Source organism: Myxocyprinus asiaticus, chromosome 3 (genome assembly GCF_019703515.2).
Source record: "Myxocyprinus asiaticus isolate MX2 ecotype Aquarium Trade chromosome 3, UBuf_Myxa_2, whole genome shotgun sequence".
NCBI lineage: Eukaryota > Metazoa > Chordata > Actinopteri > Cypriniformes > Catostomidae > Myxocyprinus > Myxocyprinus asiaticus.
This window is the reverse complement of record NC_059346.1, coordinates 46,073,141-46,091,307: the sequence shown is the minus strand read 5'-3', so window position 1 is coordinate 46,091,307 and position 18,167 is coordinate 46,073,141. Positions and strand designations below refer to the sequence as shown.

Below are 18,167 nucleotides of genomic sequence, written 5' to 3'. Positions count from 1 at the left end.
AAAAATATTGAAAATACTGGATGCTGGATTTTTATTCTTCTCTTTTTGTAATATTTCCTTGTCCTGCCAGCAACAATCCAGGTATGTGTGTTTATTTATTGTTCTGTCAAAAGTAATTATGCAAAAATAATCTGGCATTTTTCCGACCTTAGCTCCATCAGGACCGCTTGGACTGTCCTCCCCATCGAGCCCAGGGTCACCCTAAATGAGATTTATTTTAAATTAGAAATCTCTGCACTACCATAAAGAGACAGACAGTGCTGTTAGTTAAGTGAAACAACCTACTCTAGGTCCAATCAAGCCTTGCTCCCCCATATTTCCAGGAGACCCAACTGCACCCTAGAATGAAAGAAAATGTGAAATGTGTGACACATTATGTTGGCACAAGATTCAAATGTCACATGATAAATTCCTTAAATAGAAATTTGTCAAACATAATTAAATGAAATACATTTATAACAATACTGTTAGATTATCATACAGGACAATAATCTGAAGGGGTTATTTAAAACATCTGCATGTGATCACCATAACTGCACTATTATAAATGTGGGACATGACATCACTACACAGTGGCTACACCAGACTAATCAGCATTTCCAACCACACATTAGCAAACACAACAGGTGTTTCACCTTCTCTCCTGGTTCACCTGGTAGGCCCTGCTCCCCGGCTTTTCCAGGTAGACCCTGTTATATAAACCATGAAACTAATTAGGATAGAGCTTTTGGCTTTCTGAATGTTGCTACAGGTTTTGGTCCCTCAAAGCTATGAGTCTTCTATTCAGAAAACATGTGGGAGTAATGGATAGGTAATTAGAAACAAAAAGACTATGCGGTACAAAATCTGTTCCTTATTTCTTTATAATTGGTTAAAGTATTCTAATTAGAAAAAACAGTGTTCTCTAGTGCCATCTGAGAGCATTTAGATGTATACAGGGACAATAACTAATTTGGTATTGGTTAAATTAGGGCATGATGGTAATAGTTTCCATGAAAATCAGTGAGAAGAGTAGGGCAGAGTCAGAATGGGAAATAACACTACAAACAAAAAAAAAAAAAAATCCAAAACAAACAAAAACATTCTGGAAAAGAGGGAACTTATTTAATAGTTCTTATTAATACAGTAGAACAATACACTGAATTCTGAATAAGTAGTATAGTATACTTTGCATAGTGTCAAACACACACACACACACATCTGGTACAGTATTACAGAAACTTCCTGATCTGCAATCCTAACTGAATTGATCTGAAATTCTGAACCTAAATTGCCATGGTTACTAAACAGATAGGAGTTAGCATGTGGAGTTTGTGCTGTGAATCTTACCACTGCTCCAATCTCACCCAGTGGACCTAATATTCCAGGTGGACCTGAAGGACCCTATTAAGAGACAGAAGACATTGACAAAGGTTGTGATGTCATATATTGAGGCAATGAATAATTGTATCCTTGGTTCCCTGAAAGGAAAGAGGAAAGAGACGCTGCATTAGTAGCTGATGCTAACTGAAACTCCTCCCTGGAGTGACGATCTCTGATGCTCTATAAAATCAAGGCAATCTATTGGCAGATGGCATTTGATGCTCCGCCTCTGATATGCACATCATCTCGGGCATATAAATAAGAGCACAGCACTATTACATCAGGATATTTTGTCTGAAGGGAGCAGAGCACATCTCTTGAGCCCTTATCAGTGTGAAATCAGTAGTGCGGCAAGCTTACGCAGCATCTTGTTCTCTCCTTTCAGGGAACCAAGGTTACAGTTGTAACCAGAACTTTCCCTTTTAAGTTGGTCACTTTGACACTATGGGAAATGTATAGCATCATGCCGTGCTACTGATTCAGACCGGGAAGAATTACCTACTAGCTAGTAGGGTAGTTAAACAGGCATTGACATAGTCTCCCCATCATATTTAACAATAGGAAGGAAAAAAAGAGAAAAACCTTAATAATCACTCATGGTTAGGAAGTATAACAATGACACTTGCCATAACAAGTAGTGATACATTGTCCAAAAATTCTCATCTGCACCGTAATGGGGGAAAGAGAGAAACAGACTGTTCACTGGCTGACAAAAGAATGTAATCCCAGTAGCCAATGGGATAGTGAGACAAATACATTGCTCCTCACAAGAACTTAGTGACCAAAGTGTGTTTGCCCACAGACAAACCACCCAAAGGGGACAATCGCTATGGCAGAGGCATAAACTTTGAATGTGGATGAGAGAGCCCTGCATCCATGCATCCAAGTGAACAATGAACAAGATGGCATTCCAGGGGCCCCAGTATAATGCAAGGCTCCTCTCTAATTGACATAATTAAGAAAAGTTGCTACTTTTTGATTGGATGTTGGTGGACCAACACAAACAAATGTCAAGCAGCCATCAGATAAAGCTGATTAGACAACTGCCAGACAGCTCTTACAGGACATGAAGGAAGGCCCCGGATCAACCTCCACATTTTAAGGGACTTCATTGGTCCAAAATCCTATGGCACATCTTGACTCCCATCCTAAAGTTTAAGCTAAGATGAACATACAAATTCCTTAGGACCTCCAGATGCAGCATGTTACTAAACAGCGTTTTTGGCAGCAGTGGCTGCAACAAAGAGAGGCCACAAACAAAGACAAATTCACCCATACACATGTTTGGAATCCTTAAAATGGACATCAACATGTTCGTTCACAGAACTGTTTATGTTGGTTGCAGTTGTTTGATCAACACAATAGATCACACAAATAAACTATTAGGGTATAAATGAATGCATGTTTAATATTTTATCTTTTAGCATCATTTTTGGATTATTTTTGGAGTATTTTGGAAGTGCCAATCAGCCAATCAAACAGCCAATCAAAACACTGGAACAGAAAGGCACCAAACTGCAATTTCCTCCTAACCAGAAAGTGATGAGCACCCTTTCAACAGAAAAACCCTGTTCTTAGTCTCCCATCCAGAGAGATGGATACGATACACCAGGTTCTAAGTCCCCATTCCTGCAAGAGAAGAGGGAGACACCAACAGATTGCTCCACTTTGACACCTTGGTTGCTGCTGGCACGCTGCACGAGTCTGTGTTTATAGCTTACTAACCTGCTTAGCATTGCTTATTCTTCTTATACGTTCAACGTTTTATCCTTTACCATTTTACTGCATGCTTAGTTTTATCCCACCACTTTTCTACTGTTTCAACTGCATGTATTTTACCTCACGCACCCGTTTTCTCTCTTTTTTATTTCCTTTCTTTTCTACATCTCGCGTCTCAACTGCGTGCATTCATTTTCTCCTCTATGTTTCACATGGATTATTGCATCAATATAAAATCTCTGCTGACCAGGAACGACATCGAACCACATCGATCTCAAACCCTTGCCGCTCAAGAACAACCATAACAACAACAACAACAAACAATTGTGGTAAGTCATGGCATCCGCTCATGTTATTTCTTCCTGCATTGCATGCCACATGTTTACTAGCTTCTTCCGTCAGCAGTGAAGCATTTACATGTGATAAATGTAAGGAATTAGTCAGGCTGACGGAGAAGGTTAATGAGTTAAAGACATGCATCTGAATGCTAGTGAAGCTGGTAGATACGGTCTCAGATGCGGGTAGTACAGCGAGCAACACACACACTTTGGTTCCGGCTGTAGAGCTCCTGCAGCAGGGTGTTTGGGTGATGTCTCAGTAGCATACTTGTTCAGCAAGGCGACACCACTCTCCCTGTTAGGGTTTCCAATCGATTCTCCCCACTCTGTGATGCACCCACTGATAATCATGTTGAAAGAACCTTGGTCATAGGAGATTCTATTGTAAGGAACATGGAAATAGAGACTCCAGCCACCATCGTTAAATGCATTTCCGGGGCTCGGGCATCTGACATCAGATCAAATTTACAAGAGCAGGCTAAAGCTAAACGTAGATTTTCTAAAAATTGTATTCATGTTGGTACTAACGATGTCCGGCTTTGGCAGTCGGAGATCACTAGAGATAATGTTAAAGAGGTGTGTGAACTTGCAGAAACTATTTCAGACACTGTAATATGCTCTGGCCCCCTCCCTGCTCATCGTGGTGATGAGGTTTATAGTAGATTAGTGTCATTGAATGGCTGGATGTCTGAGTGGTGTCCGGAGAATAGCATAGGATTTACAGACAATTGGAAGAGTATTTGGGGTAGACCTGACCTGTTAAATATAGACAGACTCCATCCCATCAGGGAAGGTGCCGCTCTCCTCTCTAGTAATTTGGCTCATAGTGTTAATAGTGATAGTACTTGACAAACTGGGGCCCAGGTCAGGAAGCAGACAAACTGGTTAATCCGAACATCTGCTAGCTGCATTGAGACATCACACAGGTCACATAAACTACAACACATAGAGACTGTATCACCTAGATATCATATAGAGACTGTGACTGTTCCCCGAACTACCAAACACAAACCCCTCACTAAATCATTTAGAAAATGTTTTATTAAGGTTAATCTTGAAAAATAAATAAATAATTGAATCATACAACTGTAGGGCTATTAAACATTAGATCTCTTTCAACCAATGCACTAATTGTAAATTAAATGATTACAGAACATAGTTTGGATGTGCTCTGCTTGACTGAAACCTGGCTCAAACTGGATGAATATATTAGTTGAGTCAACTCCCCCAGGTTATTGTTATAAACATGAGCCTCGTCTGAAGGGTCGAGGAGGAGGAGTTGCTATAATTTACAGTGAAGTTTTTGGTGTTACTCAGAGGACAGGATATAAGTTTAAGTCTTTTTAACTAATAATGCTTAATGTGACACCATCAAATACAAATAAAAAATCTCTGTCGTCTTTTGCCCTTGCTACTGTATATAGATCACCCGGGCCATATTCTAATTTCCTTTGTGAATTTGCAAATTTTCCATCAGATCTAGTAGTTACTGTAGATAGAGTTTTAATTGTTGGTGACTTCAACATTCACATAGATAATGAAAATGACACATTGGAGATTAGCAATATTCTCAACTCTCTTGCAGTCAAACTCTCAAGAGAGCAGCTCAGAAAATGGAGTGCAAATTAGAGGTATTTCTCTACGGAAGGATAGTGTCTGTAGCTACAGACAGGCACAAAAATCTGCCAGGTCAGCATATTTTAGCAAACTCGTAGACAGTGGCGAATTCTCAGGGCCAGCAAAGCCTTCTTTGCTGGCCTAACATGCCAAATAAATAAATATTTTTCATCCTTTCATTCTCAATCACCTTTTTGCCTATGTATTTTTAATCGCTTTCCACTCTTAATTAATCTACAAACAAACAGAGAAAAATGAAAAGTTTCTCCAGTCAGAATTTATTCCTTGATGCTTACAAGCAAAGTGTGACAACTGTTTCACAAATCGCATGCCCGAAGACGAAGCAGCGAGTGAGTCTGAGCTCCACCCCCTCAGGCCTTCAGAATTTCTTCAGAATCCTTCAACAGTGCAAATGAATGGGCAACTAAAGTCAGATTGTCAGATTCATCAGCCAATCAGATTGATTTATTTGTTCTTGGTGGGTGTGATTTTTAGGATATGTCCCGGTCGAGGCCTTCTAGCTGGCCTTGAGTGACGCAATCACGCTTTAAGTGATGTCATTTGAAAGCGAAGAGCGCGAGATCTTGCTAACAGTCGGCTGTCTTTACTGCCGCTATCGCCGTTGAGAAAGAGATCCTTATGGATTTAAAAACACGAGATGTTCTGCATGACCGTGTGATTGCTTCATTTATTAAACAGGAAAGGAGGATCTGATTTTCACTTCAAGTAAATTGGTAAGTTCTTTTTGCATTGTTATAGCAACATCAGGAGTTTTCTAAGTGTAAATTAAGCTGCTTGAGAATTCAGTGTCAGATCAAGTTTTGAAAAGTAGTGCTGTGTTCCATTCACCTCGGAAAGTCGGATTTTACAACTTCCTACTAGGAAAAGTCAATGGAATGCACCTTTAAGTCAGAATTACAACTTGTAGGCTCCTGCAGAAATTCTCAACTCTGATTTCGCCAGATGCAGAGGCATGATGTCACACAAACACATGGACACTCAGGGAGATATACAAAGTAAGTGATAAACATTCACTTTATTAAGTAATATCGATAAATGAGTTCGTTTCCACATTACATGATATTACAGCTTGTTTAACAAATGCCTGCAGAAACAGGTGTATAAAACATTATAACCTCTTTTGATAATCGTACACCTGAAGCACAAATGCTAGTGCTGCAGCACTGTTTATCAGTTGGGTTGCTAGGAGACATCTCTAATGAGAGTCAAACCCCTGCTAAGCTAACGGGAGCATTGCAGTTCCAAATATCGGGGAATGGAATGCATTTATGGTCAGAGATATCAAGTAGGAATATCCCACATCCAACTTGAATGGAATGCAGCATAACTGTGTCCCCTTACGAAATGAAATTTATTGCAAGCAACATTTAAATTGCAAATATTATTAGATAGATTTTTCCAGGTATTATAGACCTCCTTGGTAGATTCATATGAAAAATTATGATTTTTGAATGTCTGTTCGGGAGACGTTCATTTCACAAACAGTCATGCTACAGTTAAAATTAAGCTTGCTTGAGCATTAAGTGTCGTTTCAAGTTCTGGCTTTCGTGCTTGGACGTGTTTTTAAAATGTCAATTGGTATTACTAACAGACTCAGGCTTGGCTGTGACATGGCATGGAGCAGGCTCAGGCATGGCTGTGACATGGCATGGAGCAAGCTGAGGCGTGGATAAAGATGGCGCTAGCTTAGCAACCATGATGAGGAACTCTGGCTAGGCGGCTGTGACGTGGGGCGCTGGCTCGGCGGCCGTGACGTGGGGCGCTGACTCGGCGGCCGTGACGTGGGACTCTGGCTCGTCGGCCGTGACGTGGGACTCTGGCTCGTCGGCCGTGACGTGGGACTCTGGCTCGTCGGCCGTGACGTGGGACTCTGGCTCGTCGGCCGTGACGTGGGACTCTGGCTCGTCGGCCGTGACGTGGGACTCTGGCTCGTCGGCCGTGACGTGGGACTCAGGCTCGTCGGCCATGACGTGGGACATTGGCTCATCGGCCGTGACGTGGGGCGCTGGCTCGTAGGCCGTGACATGGGACTCCGGCTCAGCATCTGCCTCCCCCACAGTGAACTTAGAACCAGTAATCTGCAGGGCAAGGTCAATATACTGAACCATGCTGTAGGTACTCCGACCATCAGCAATCAGGAAGGAAACTGGCTCACTCACACCTGTCCGGAAAATGTCCTTGAGGGCTATCTCATTAAAGTCCACCCGTTAGGCCAGAGTGCAGAAACCCTAACTATAAACCCTAACTATAAACGTGAATGAAACATAAAACATGAACATGACTAGACTTGGCTTGACATAAACTTGGCTTGGCTTTACCAAACACAATACCTGACAAACGACAATGGAAAACATGAGGGCTTAAATACTTGGGCATGGGAGAACACGACAAAGATAACCACATGACATGAAACAGGAAATAAACTATCAAAATAAAAGACATGAAAAACATGAATCAACAAAATACACATGACATATATTATCAGGAATCGTGGAATAAGTTTCCAATGTTGTGCCGACGATACCCAACTTTATATTTCTTCTAAACCCAACAAAATTTCACAATTCTTCAAATTAGCAGAGTGTACCAATGAAATCAAAGATTGGATGGCCAGAAATTTCCTTCTACTCAATTCCGACAAAACAGAGGTACTAATTATTGGACCAAAAACCTCTAAAAATAAGCTGCTAAAATATAATTTGACTCTTGATGGATGTACTGTTACGTCGTCTTCTACAGCGAAGAACTTAGGTGTTATATCTGATACCAATCTGTCCTTTGAAAATCAAATTTCCAATGTTTGTAGAACAGCATTCTTCCACCTCAGAAATATTGCTAAGTTATGACACACGCTCTCTGTTGCTGATACCGAAAAACTAATTAATGCGTTCATGACCTCAAGACTAGATTATTGTAATGCATTACTGGGAGGATGTTCTGCAAGTTCAATAAATAAACTTCAATTGGTTCAAAATGCAGCAGCCAGAGTGCTGACTAGAACCAAGAAATATGATCATATTAGCCTCATTTTATCATCGTTACATTGGCTACCTGTTAAATTTCATATTAATTTTAAAATTCTGTTAACTACATACAAATCTTTGAATGGTCTTGCTCCACAGTACTTAAGTGACCTTCTGTCACACTATATTCCATCACATTCATTACGATCACAAAATTCTGGCCTGTTAATAGTTCCTACAATATCAAAATCCACAAAAAGAGGTAGATTCTTTTCCTATTTGGCTCCTAAACTATGGAATGGTCTCCCTAACACTGTTCGGGATGCAGACACACTCAGTTTAAGTCTAGACTAAAGACTCATCTATTTAGCCAGGCATACACCTAATTTATCCATCAACTGGCAATTAGGCTGCTTTAGTTGGGTCTGCCGGAACCAGAAACATTTCTAAGAAACATTTCTCGTAATCTATAACTCTGCAATAAATTGAATGGCATTTATGCTAATATTATTATATTTGTTTATCCCGAGGTTATCAGAGCTGGCCAGATCCAGCTCCATTCCATTCCAAATATCGCTTTCCAAACTTCTTTCCAGAGACCTTGGCATTAGTGTATGTTACTAGTTTATGATTATCTAATGTTCTTTAGATTCCATAACCTGTTGGTCCAATATATGGTATAGCAAATAATCTTTGAGTTATTTATTTATCTCGAAATAAGGTCTTCACCTTATTACTTAATAGAGAATCTGCAGTTTATCTTTCCATACCCAAATTAAACTCAACCACTTGCATCTTTCCATCCTATGCACTTTATTTTCTTTACCATTCCTAGTATTCTTTACCATTTTATTACTATTTGTTAGTTGTTGCTAATTATTCTTTTTTTATCTTTTTGTAAATAAAATTAATTTTATGACAACTGTCTTCCTTGTGTTGATGAAATGCAAAAGATCCCTATGCTTGCAAGCTTGTTCCTCTGATTGTGCATAAGAGCAACCAATCATAAACCAGCACAAGGAGCTCAGTCTAAGCAGAGCGAGTGCACAGTGACACATTTGGTAAATGTGCGGGGAACCAGGGACAAGCTGAAGATAAGGACCTTGGACTGAAATGCCACCCCCTTGAAGCCAAATCTCAAGAGTGGCCTGTGGCGACGTGCTATTTTGTACGTGAAAGCACACATCTTCCAGATCCACTGAAACAAATCAGTTGGATGGACAGACATCATACAAACTTTGTCTCTGACTAACCATCTTGAACGGAGACTTGTGAGTGTCCAGTTCAAGCACCTAAAGTCCAGCGTGTGCAGCCCGCCATCCATCCAGAAAGTAATGGCTTTAGAAGCCTTTCTATGTGTCGATCAGTACTTGCTCTATCGCATCTTTGACGAAGAGACACTGGGGGGCAGTTTCTCTGTACAACTTAGTCAGTTAGAGCTGGTGGGCCTCATGCAGCCGCAACAAGGTCTGTTATTTGCACTGTGGAGTGACAGTCTTCTGGCACACTGTCAAAGATAATACAACAGTCGCAACACTTGGATCGTATTCTCTTTCCCGGCATACAACGGTGTGGAAAGTGAGAGTGCTGTCATGAGAACGTGGAAGAACTTGCTCTGCAGGCTTTAACCAGCATGTATGCCTCACACATACACAACAAGGACTTTTGTTTTTGTTGTGACATGGCAGCCTCCAATATCGGGGAAAGCAAAAGGGCTGCATTGGGGACACAGAGTTTTTTTTCTTCTGCCCAGGTCCTCTTGAGTGTCGGGAAAAAACACTGCATGCGTCTTAAGTTATTGTGTTGCAACATGGCATTCTTCTGCACGTTGCTTTCAACAGCAAGAGACCAGCATCACATCGCAAATTTGTTCCCGACTCACAACATGGAGGCACCTTAAATTTCCATGTTGCAACATGGCAGAGGGGACCAGAATCTTCTTTCACAGAAAGCAACCCGAGAGCAAAGCGTGTTGAGTGTCATGCACTCTTGTGTGTACTATGTGTATTTATGCCCATTATACATCATGATTGCACAGCGGATGGCCGCCTCGGTGTGGAGCGCTTCTATTGTTTTGTTGTTTTTGTTTGTTTGTCCTGTGTTTAGTAATCTCTTTCCAGTCAGTTTTACCAGAGACGAACTGCTGAACATTCGACAGAATGTCAAATTCTGTCGGCAGGGCATCCGAACAACGCTGTCGAGCGTTCATCTAGCGAATCTCCGCTCTCTCCCTAACAAAACGGACAAACTACATCTCCTCACCTGCACAAACAAGGACTTTTCAACCTCTGCTGCCTTGTGCTTCACAGAAACCTGGCTGAGTGAAGCCATTCTGGACAGCACGTTACATCTGCCGGACTTCCAGCTGTTCAGAGCGGATCGCATCACGGAGTTAACGGGGGAAAACGAGAGGCGGTGGAACATGCTTTTACATCAATGAAAGTTGGTGTACAGATGTAACAACGTTAAAGAGGATGTGCTGTCCTAATTTGGAAGTGTTCTTTATTAACTGTAAGCCTTTCTACTCACCGTGGGAGATTTCCTCGTTTCTTCTGGTGAGTGTGTATATCGCGCCAAATGCGTGTTGGAATGCCGCGCTGCAACATTTGGCTGATCAAATCACAGACACAGAACAACAATACCCGGACTCAGTTATTATTATGCTTGGGGATTTTAACCAAGCAAACCTCACACGTGAACTGCCCAAATACAAGCAGCACATTACATGCCCAACCAGAGACAGAAATATACTGGATCACTGCTACACAACATTAAAGGATGCATATCGCTCTGTTCCTAGAGCAGCTTTGGGACTTTCTGATCACTGTCTGGATCATCTTCTTCCAACCTACAGACAGAAATTAAAATCTGATAAGCCTGTAGTAAGGATTGTAATGAGATGGACCAACGAAGCAGAGCTGGAACTACAAGCCTGCTTTGACTGCACTGATTGGAGTGTTTTTGAGGCTGCAGCCACATACCTGGACGAGCTCACAGACACTGTTACATCATATATCAGTTTCTGTGAGGATATGTGCATTCCTACTAGGACTTATTTAACAATGACAAACCATGGTTTACAGCGGAACTCAGGCAGCTTCGTCAGGCCAAAGAGGATGCTTACAGAGTTGGGGATAAAGTCTTGTACAACCAGGCCAGGAACACACTGAATAAGGGAATCAGAGTGGCTAAAAGAAGATACTCTGAGAAGCTGAAAAACAAGTTTTCAGCTAACGACCCTGCATCAGTGTGGAGTGGCATGAAACAACTTACGAATTACAGGAGTCCTACCCCCAACCCTGTGGTGGACCAACAACTGGCTGATGACCTGAATGTATTCTACTGCAAATTTGAAAGGCCCAATCTCACACCCCACACCCACTCTGACCTTCATTTCACACAAACACCAACACCTCCTGCAACCCCCCTCCTGCTACTTACACTTAAGATCTCTGAAGATGATGTGAGCCACATATTTCGAAAACAAAAGATAAGGAAAGCACAAGGCCCAGATGGCGTTTCACCTGCATGTCTTAGATCCTGTGCTAACCAGCTGGCCCCCATCTTCACACAGATCTTCAATAGATCACTGGAGCAGTGTGAAGTCCCATGCTGCTTCAAACGTTCCACTATCATCCTCATCCCAAAGAAACCAAAAATCACAGGACTTAATGACCACAGACCTGTCACCCTGACGTCTGTGGTCATGAAGTCATTTGAGAGACTGGTGTTGGCCCACCTGAAGGACATCATTGGACCCTTTCTAGATCCCCTTCAATTTGCTAATCGAACAAACAGGTCTGTGAATGATGCAGTCAACATGGGATTGCATCATATCCTGCAACATCTGGAAAGACCAGGGACATATGCAAGGATCCTTTTTGTGGACTTCAGTTCAGCTTTCAACACCATCATCCCAGTTATTCTCCGGACTAAATTACACCAACACTCTATTCCCACGTCTATCTGTCAGTGGATTACCAGCTTTCTGACAGACAGGCAGCAGCTTGTGAGACAGGGGAAATTCACTTCCAGCACCTGTACAATCAGCACTGGTACCCCCCAGGGATGTGTGCTCTCCCCACTACTCTTCTCCCTCTACACCAACGACTGCATCACCAAGGACCCCTCTGTCAAGCTACTGAAGTTTGCAGATGACACCACTGTCATCGGCCTCATCCGAGATGACGATAAGTCTGAATACAGAAGGGAGGTTAAACAGCTGGCTGTCTGGTGCAGTCAAAACAACCTTGAGCTGAACACACTCAAATGGTGGAAATGATTGTGGACTTTAGGAGGAACCCCCCAACACTGTCCCCCCTCACCATTCTAAACAGCACTGTGGCAGCAGTGGAGTCATTCAGGTTCCTGGGCACTACCATCTCACAGGACCTGAAGTGGGAGACCCACATTGACTCCATTTTGAAAAAGGCCCAGCAGAGGTTGTACTTCCCTCACCAGTTGAGGAAGTTCAACCTGCCACAGGCACTGCTGATACAGTTCTATTCAGCGGTCATTGATTCTGTCCCCTGCACTTCAATAACTGTCTGGTTTGGTGCAGCTACGAAATCAGACATCAGAAGACTACAAAGGACAGTTCGGACTGCTGAAATGATTATTGGTTGCCCCCCCCCCCTTCAAGAACTATACACTTCCAGAGTGAGGAAAAAGGCTGGAAAATCACTCTGGACCCCACTCACCCTGCCCACTACCTTTTTGAACTGTTGCCTTCTGGCCGACGATTCAGAGCTCTGAGCACCAGAACTGTCAGGCACAGGAACAGTTTTTTCCCTCAGGCTATCCATCTCATACACATATTATATATATATATATATATATATATATATATATATATATATATATATATATATATATATATATATATGTGTGTGTGTGTGTATATATATATATATATATATATATATATATATATATATATATATATATATAGTCTATTGTGTACTTATTTATATACTTTTTTCTTTTCAATATTTATCTATTTTTTTATTCAATTTTAATTATTTTTTAGAAGTCTTGTTGCTGTTTTTGTATTGTTGTGTACTGGAAGCGCCTGTCACCAAGACAAATTCCTTGTATGTGTAAGCATACTTGGCAATAAAGCTCATTCTGATTCTGAGTATCGCGATGTTCCTATTGCGTCACTTCTATGAACCCTTTTCACAGACCTGTTATGACGCGTTTCTGCCTTCTTTAACGTAAATGTAGCAAACTTTTTTGTATTTCAAATTTAAAGGTGCTATATGTAAGATTGACAACAAGCGTTTGAAATGGGTACTGCAGTCCAAATTCAAAATATTGGAGAGCTGTCTGCCCCGCCCCAGACTCGAAACTCATGCGGGTTGCCAGAATGTTGATGCAAATTAGCCAAATCAGCATCCGTTTTAAAGGATTTCTGGGCTTTAAGCTGTCTCCATCTTCCAAAGGCATCTCCAATATTTATCCTTGTTTTACTACACCTCTGGTCATGGTGGTTTTTAAACAGATGGCGAGGCTTTTTAGGTAGGGTGGAATCTGTTATCTCTGATCCAGTTCATTTGCTGGCTTCCATGGCTGCAGCATGCAGTGTTGTTTGCCTGCAAACTTGTTCAAATCTGGCAACCAGGCGGTGTCCAAATACTATTGTTGAGTGGGCAGTGGGCGGGATCACACAGGCCAAAACATAAACAGAAATTCCGGCCTGGAATGGAAACTTCAAAGTAGAATATACTGGCTGTAGCATTGTTATCGGAGAAGCCAGTATTTCAACTTAGCATGTTTCCTAATTCTCTAATGACATATTATGGTTATTTTATGATTTAGTACAGTAAAAATATTACATATAGCACCTTTAAAAAATATTTAGTGTAAATGTATAAAATTGTACATTGTATTATATTACCCTGGGATAAGTTTAAAAAAAATCAGTTACCACAGCTGCGATGAGACTTCTAACAGCTGTTGAGGGAGTAACAGAAAATTTGACCTATTTCTTTCTTCTTACAGCTGTTATCCAGTGCTCAATATTTTTATCTTCTTTTACAAAGCTGTGAAAGCGTAATTTATATTTTATTTTTCTGTTGGAACAAACGGGTAAGCAAAAATACAATTTTCTATGGTCTCCCATTCACCGCCATTCAAGTTTACCCTACTTTGCGTCTACTTCCACTTTCCAACCCTGATATGTGAAAAGGGTATTTGAAATCAGTTGCGAGTCGAGTCTTGCATGCGCTGCACGTGACGAGCATTATTTGAATGATGTGCTGAGCTGCAGCCAATGTAGAGCGTTCCAAATCACTCTCTTATGAGGTATCATTTCAGTAAGGATGCTGCCATAGAAGACAGCTACCTATGTAGGCTGGAGACAGCAAGGCAGCTCACTAAGTTTTGGAACAGACCCAGTGTCTCGATAGTGATCAAAAAAGTTTTGATTTCATATTTTGGGTTAAGTCAACATGAAATCAAAGTTGACACTATTTACATTCTTAGTAATACATGTGTGTAAAAATGTAATATGTTCCTGGTCTTACTGTGCACCAGAGATGTTCACGAGTCTTTCATCTGAAATCCAAGCCAAGTCTGAAGTCTTTAAGCTGGAGTCTGAGTCAAGTATGGAGTTCCCTATCTGTCACTCACTCGACGTTGTGTCGATGTAGTGACACTAGGGGTCACTCTGGTCTTTGATAAAAGGCCAATGAAAATTGGCGAGTGGTATTTACATGCCACTCCCCCGGACATATGGGTATAAAAGGAGCTGGTATGCATCCACTCATTCAGATTTTCTCTTCGTAGCCGAATGTTCATGCTCATTGAGCCGAATTCTCACTGTTCATTCACCTCTGCTGGATCTGATGGCGCATTTCAGCAGCTTCTCCCTCCTCTGCACTGGTGCACTGCAGAGAACGCCCCTGGGCGCTTTGGCAGAAGAAAGAAAGTATATTTTCTGAAAGAGTATATTTCTCTAAAAGAGTATATTTCTATAAAAAAGCGGCACACACGGAACGTCTTTTTAAAGACGCGTCTTTTTAAAGATGTATTTCCGATTGTGTGTTATTCCTGGTTGTGGTTGTTACCTCTCAACTTCAGACGGTCATGATTGCTGTCTTTCGTGTCTGGGCATGATCCACACGGAGGCAGCGTTCGTGGATGTTCATGTTCTCACTGTGAGAACATGACCATGGCAACGTTGCGGTCGCGGCTTGCTTTCGTAAGAAGCGGCTCCCAGCCTTGGTCCTTCTACCTACTGGTTTGAGGCCAGCGCGGCTAGCAATGGGGGCAATTTGGGGACTCCAATGGGATCGCCTCCACCGGGTATCCCCCCGCCGACCTCCCATTCCTCAGCACACTCGTCTGCCCCAGTCGGGCTTCCGGATGAGTCCGCCGGCTCATCTCAAGGCGAGCTTGGCCTCTTGTTCGGAGCCCCCGAAGATGATGAGCTCTCAAGCCCAGCATCGGAGAGCGGGCTTGTCCAGTCGGACGCAGAAGCCTCAGCTGGGCTCCCCCCTTCGGGGACGATTGCCCAGTCACAGGCTGATGCAGAGATGACGGACATGCTTTCCCGGGCGGCTGCGAGCGTCGGGCTAGAGTGGAACCCTCTCCCCTGAAACCTTGCGGCTCGATGATTGGTTCCTGGGCTCGCGGCGCCGCTCAAAGCAGCCACACCCCGCTCCAGTGCCTTTCTTCCCGGAAGTTCACGAGGAGCTGACGAAATCATGGGAGGTACCTTTTACTACCCGGTCCCGATTCCTCAGTTCCCCCACCCTCACTACCCTCAATGGCGGGGCGGCCAGGGGCTATACGGCAATTCCCCCGGTGGATAAGATGCTTACAGTGCACCTACGCCCAAAGCACCCATCCAAGCCCTGTAGGTTCATGTCGTCCCTGACGGCTAAAGCCTACAGCGCTGCTGGACAAGCCGCCTCTGCCCTGCACGCCATGGCTCTCCTGCAGGTCCACCAAGCCAAGGCGCTAAAAGAACTGCACGAGGGTAGTTCCGCCCCAGATATGATGCAGGAACTGCGCTCGGCGACCGACCTCGCTCTCCAAGTGATGAAGGTCACGGCGCGGTCTCTCGGGCGGACGATGTCCACATTAGTGGTCCAGGAGCGCCACCTTTGGCTCAACCTGGTTGAGATGGGTGAGGCCAACAAGACATGGTTCCTTGCTGCCCCCATCTCCCAGGCTGGCCTATTCGGCGACACCGTCGAGGACTTTGACTCTCAACCCGCCCCTGCGTGCCCAGCTGTGGCACACATCCGCCCCCGATGTGACAGTCTCCACAGGTTGCGAGGACAGGCCTCTTTCTCCCCCATCCCAGGCTGTTCTGGGAGTGGTCGCAAGGAGCCAGGTAAGTGATTTGATGTCCCTAGACTCAGCATGGCCACTACATGGTGTGGCACAGAGTGCCCCCTTTGAGCCTTTGCAGTCAACTGAGCTTAAGGCACTCTCTTTGAAGACTGCCCTCCTGACTGCTCTTACTTCCATCAAGAGGGTATGAGACCTGCAAGCATTCTGTCCGGGCTACTCTCACGTGATCCTGAGACCCCGACCAGGCTATGTGCCCAAGGTTCCCACGACCCCTTTTAGGGACCAGGTGGTGAACCTGCGAGCGCTGCCCCAGGAGGAGGCAGACCCAGCCCTGTCGTTGCTGTGTCCGGTGCGTGCTTTACGCATCTATTTGAATTGCACACAGAGCTTTAGAATCTCTGAGCAGCTCTTTGTCTGCTTTGCTGCACAGCAGAAAGGAAGCGCTGTCTCCAAGCAGAGGATCGCCACTGGCTCATTGACGCCATAGCTATGGCATATCACGCCCAGGACGTGCTACCCCCGATAGGGCTACGAGCCTATTCTACCAGGGGTGTAGCGGCCTCCAGGCCAGGGGTGCCTCTCTAACAGACATTTGCAGAGCAGCAGGCTGGGCAACACCCCACACCTTTGCAAGGTTCTACGAACTCCGGGTGGAACCGGTTTCGTCCCAGGTAGTGGCACGCAATACAAGCGGATAAGCCCAGGATAGCCGTCCGGGTGTATCGCTTGCACATAGTGCCTTTCACCTCCTCTGAGCTGAAGACATGCGCCATTAATTCCCAGTACTGTTCACAAACTATGTTCCCTGGTTGACTTCCTCCGAGCCCTGTGGCAGTCGAGTTTTCGGAGAGACTCACTGCCGGCCCAGTACACATGCTAACTAAGAGCCCTGTTCTAGGGTAGGTGCTCTGCATGTGGCGGTTCCCTGTAAGGTAACCCCATGTGATGTATATCTTCCGCTAATTCGTTTCCCTGTTGGCAATCTGCGTCTTCCTTGGGCAGAGCCCCCCTGCCACAGTCTCCATGTTTGTAGCAACTCCTCCCCCGTTGGGTAGGATCTACCATGAGACTCTCCACATGGTTGGCAAGACCATGTGACGTATTTTTCCACTTAAATATCCCCCCCCCCCCTTTGGGCAAGGTGTGGTCTCTGCGGTGTCCTCCCCTTAGGAGGGACACCCCCTGACTAGACCTGGCGGCCCAGTCGGATAATCCCCCTTCTTTTTTAGGGAGTGGAAAAAAAGAAGGGGAAAAGAGGCCATGACTGGGTTAGCCTGTCTCTAACTTTTGGGTAGTCGACTTGTCCCCAAAGGGCCATTCGAAACTCATAACTATGTTGGGGGTGGTTACATGTCGGCCAGGTGGGCTGGCTACGAGGTACACAGTGGTCTGCTCGTCACACACCGCCAGTTCACATAACACAGTTCAGCCAGTTGCGCTGTTTCGTATAGGGACCCCTAGTGTCACTACATCGACACAATGTCGAGTGAGTGACAGATAGGGAACGTCCTAGTTACTTTCATAACCTCCGTTCCCTGATGGAGGGAACGAGACGTTGTGTCCCTCCTGCCACAATGCTGAACTACCCGCTGAAATGGCCGGACCTTGTCTCGGCTCCTCAGCATAAAACCTGAATGAGTGGTTGCATAACAGCTCCTTTTATACCCGTATGTCCGGGGGAGTGGCATGCAAATACCACTCGCCAATTTTCATTGGCCTTTTATCAAAGGCCAGAGGTGTTTTGGGCTCCCAAGAGTGACCCCTAGTGTCACCACATCGACACAACGTCTCGTTCCCTCCATCAGGGAATGTTTTTAATGTTTTTATTTGATTTTCAGCTGAT

General features: G+C 44.0%; 1 protein-coding gene across 1 annotated transcript in view; it reads right to left on the bottom strand.

The window, feature by feature from the left end:
* Positions 1-18,167, bottom strand: part of LOC127419336 (collagen alpha-1(XXVII) chain B-like) — a 131,430-nt gene that overhangs the window by 20,746 nt on the left and 92,517 nt on the right. The window contains exons 33-36 of the mRNA XM_051660691.1: positions 1,330-1,383; positions 636-689; positions 286-339; positions 148-201 (exon numbers count right to left, since the gene is read on the bottom strand). Of these exons, the coding sequence (XP_051516651.1) occupies positions 148-201; positions 286-339; positions 636-689; positions 1,330-1,383 (216 nt within the window). The remainder of the gene's footprint in view (positions 1-147; positions 202-285; positions 340-635; positions 690-1,329; positions 1,384-18,167) is intronic.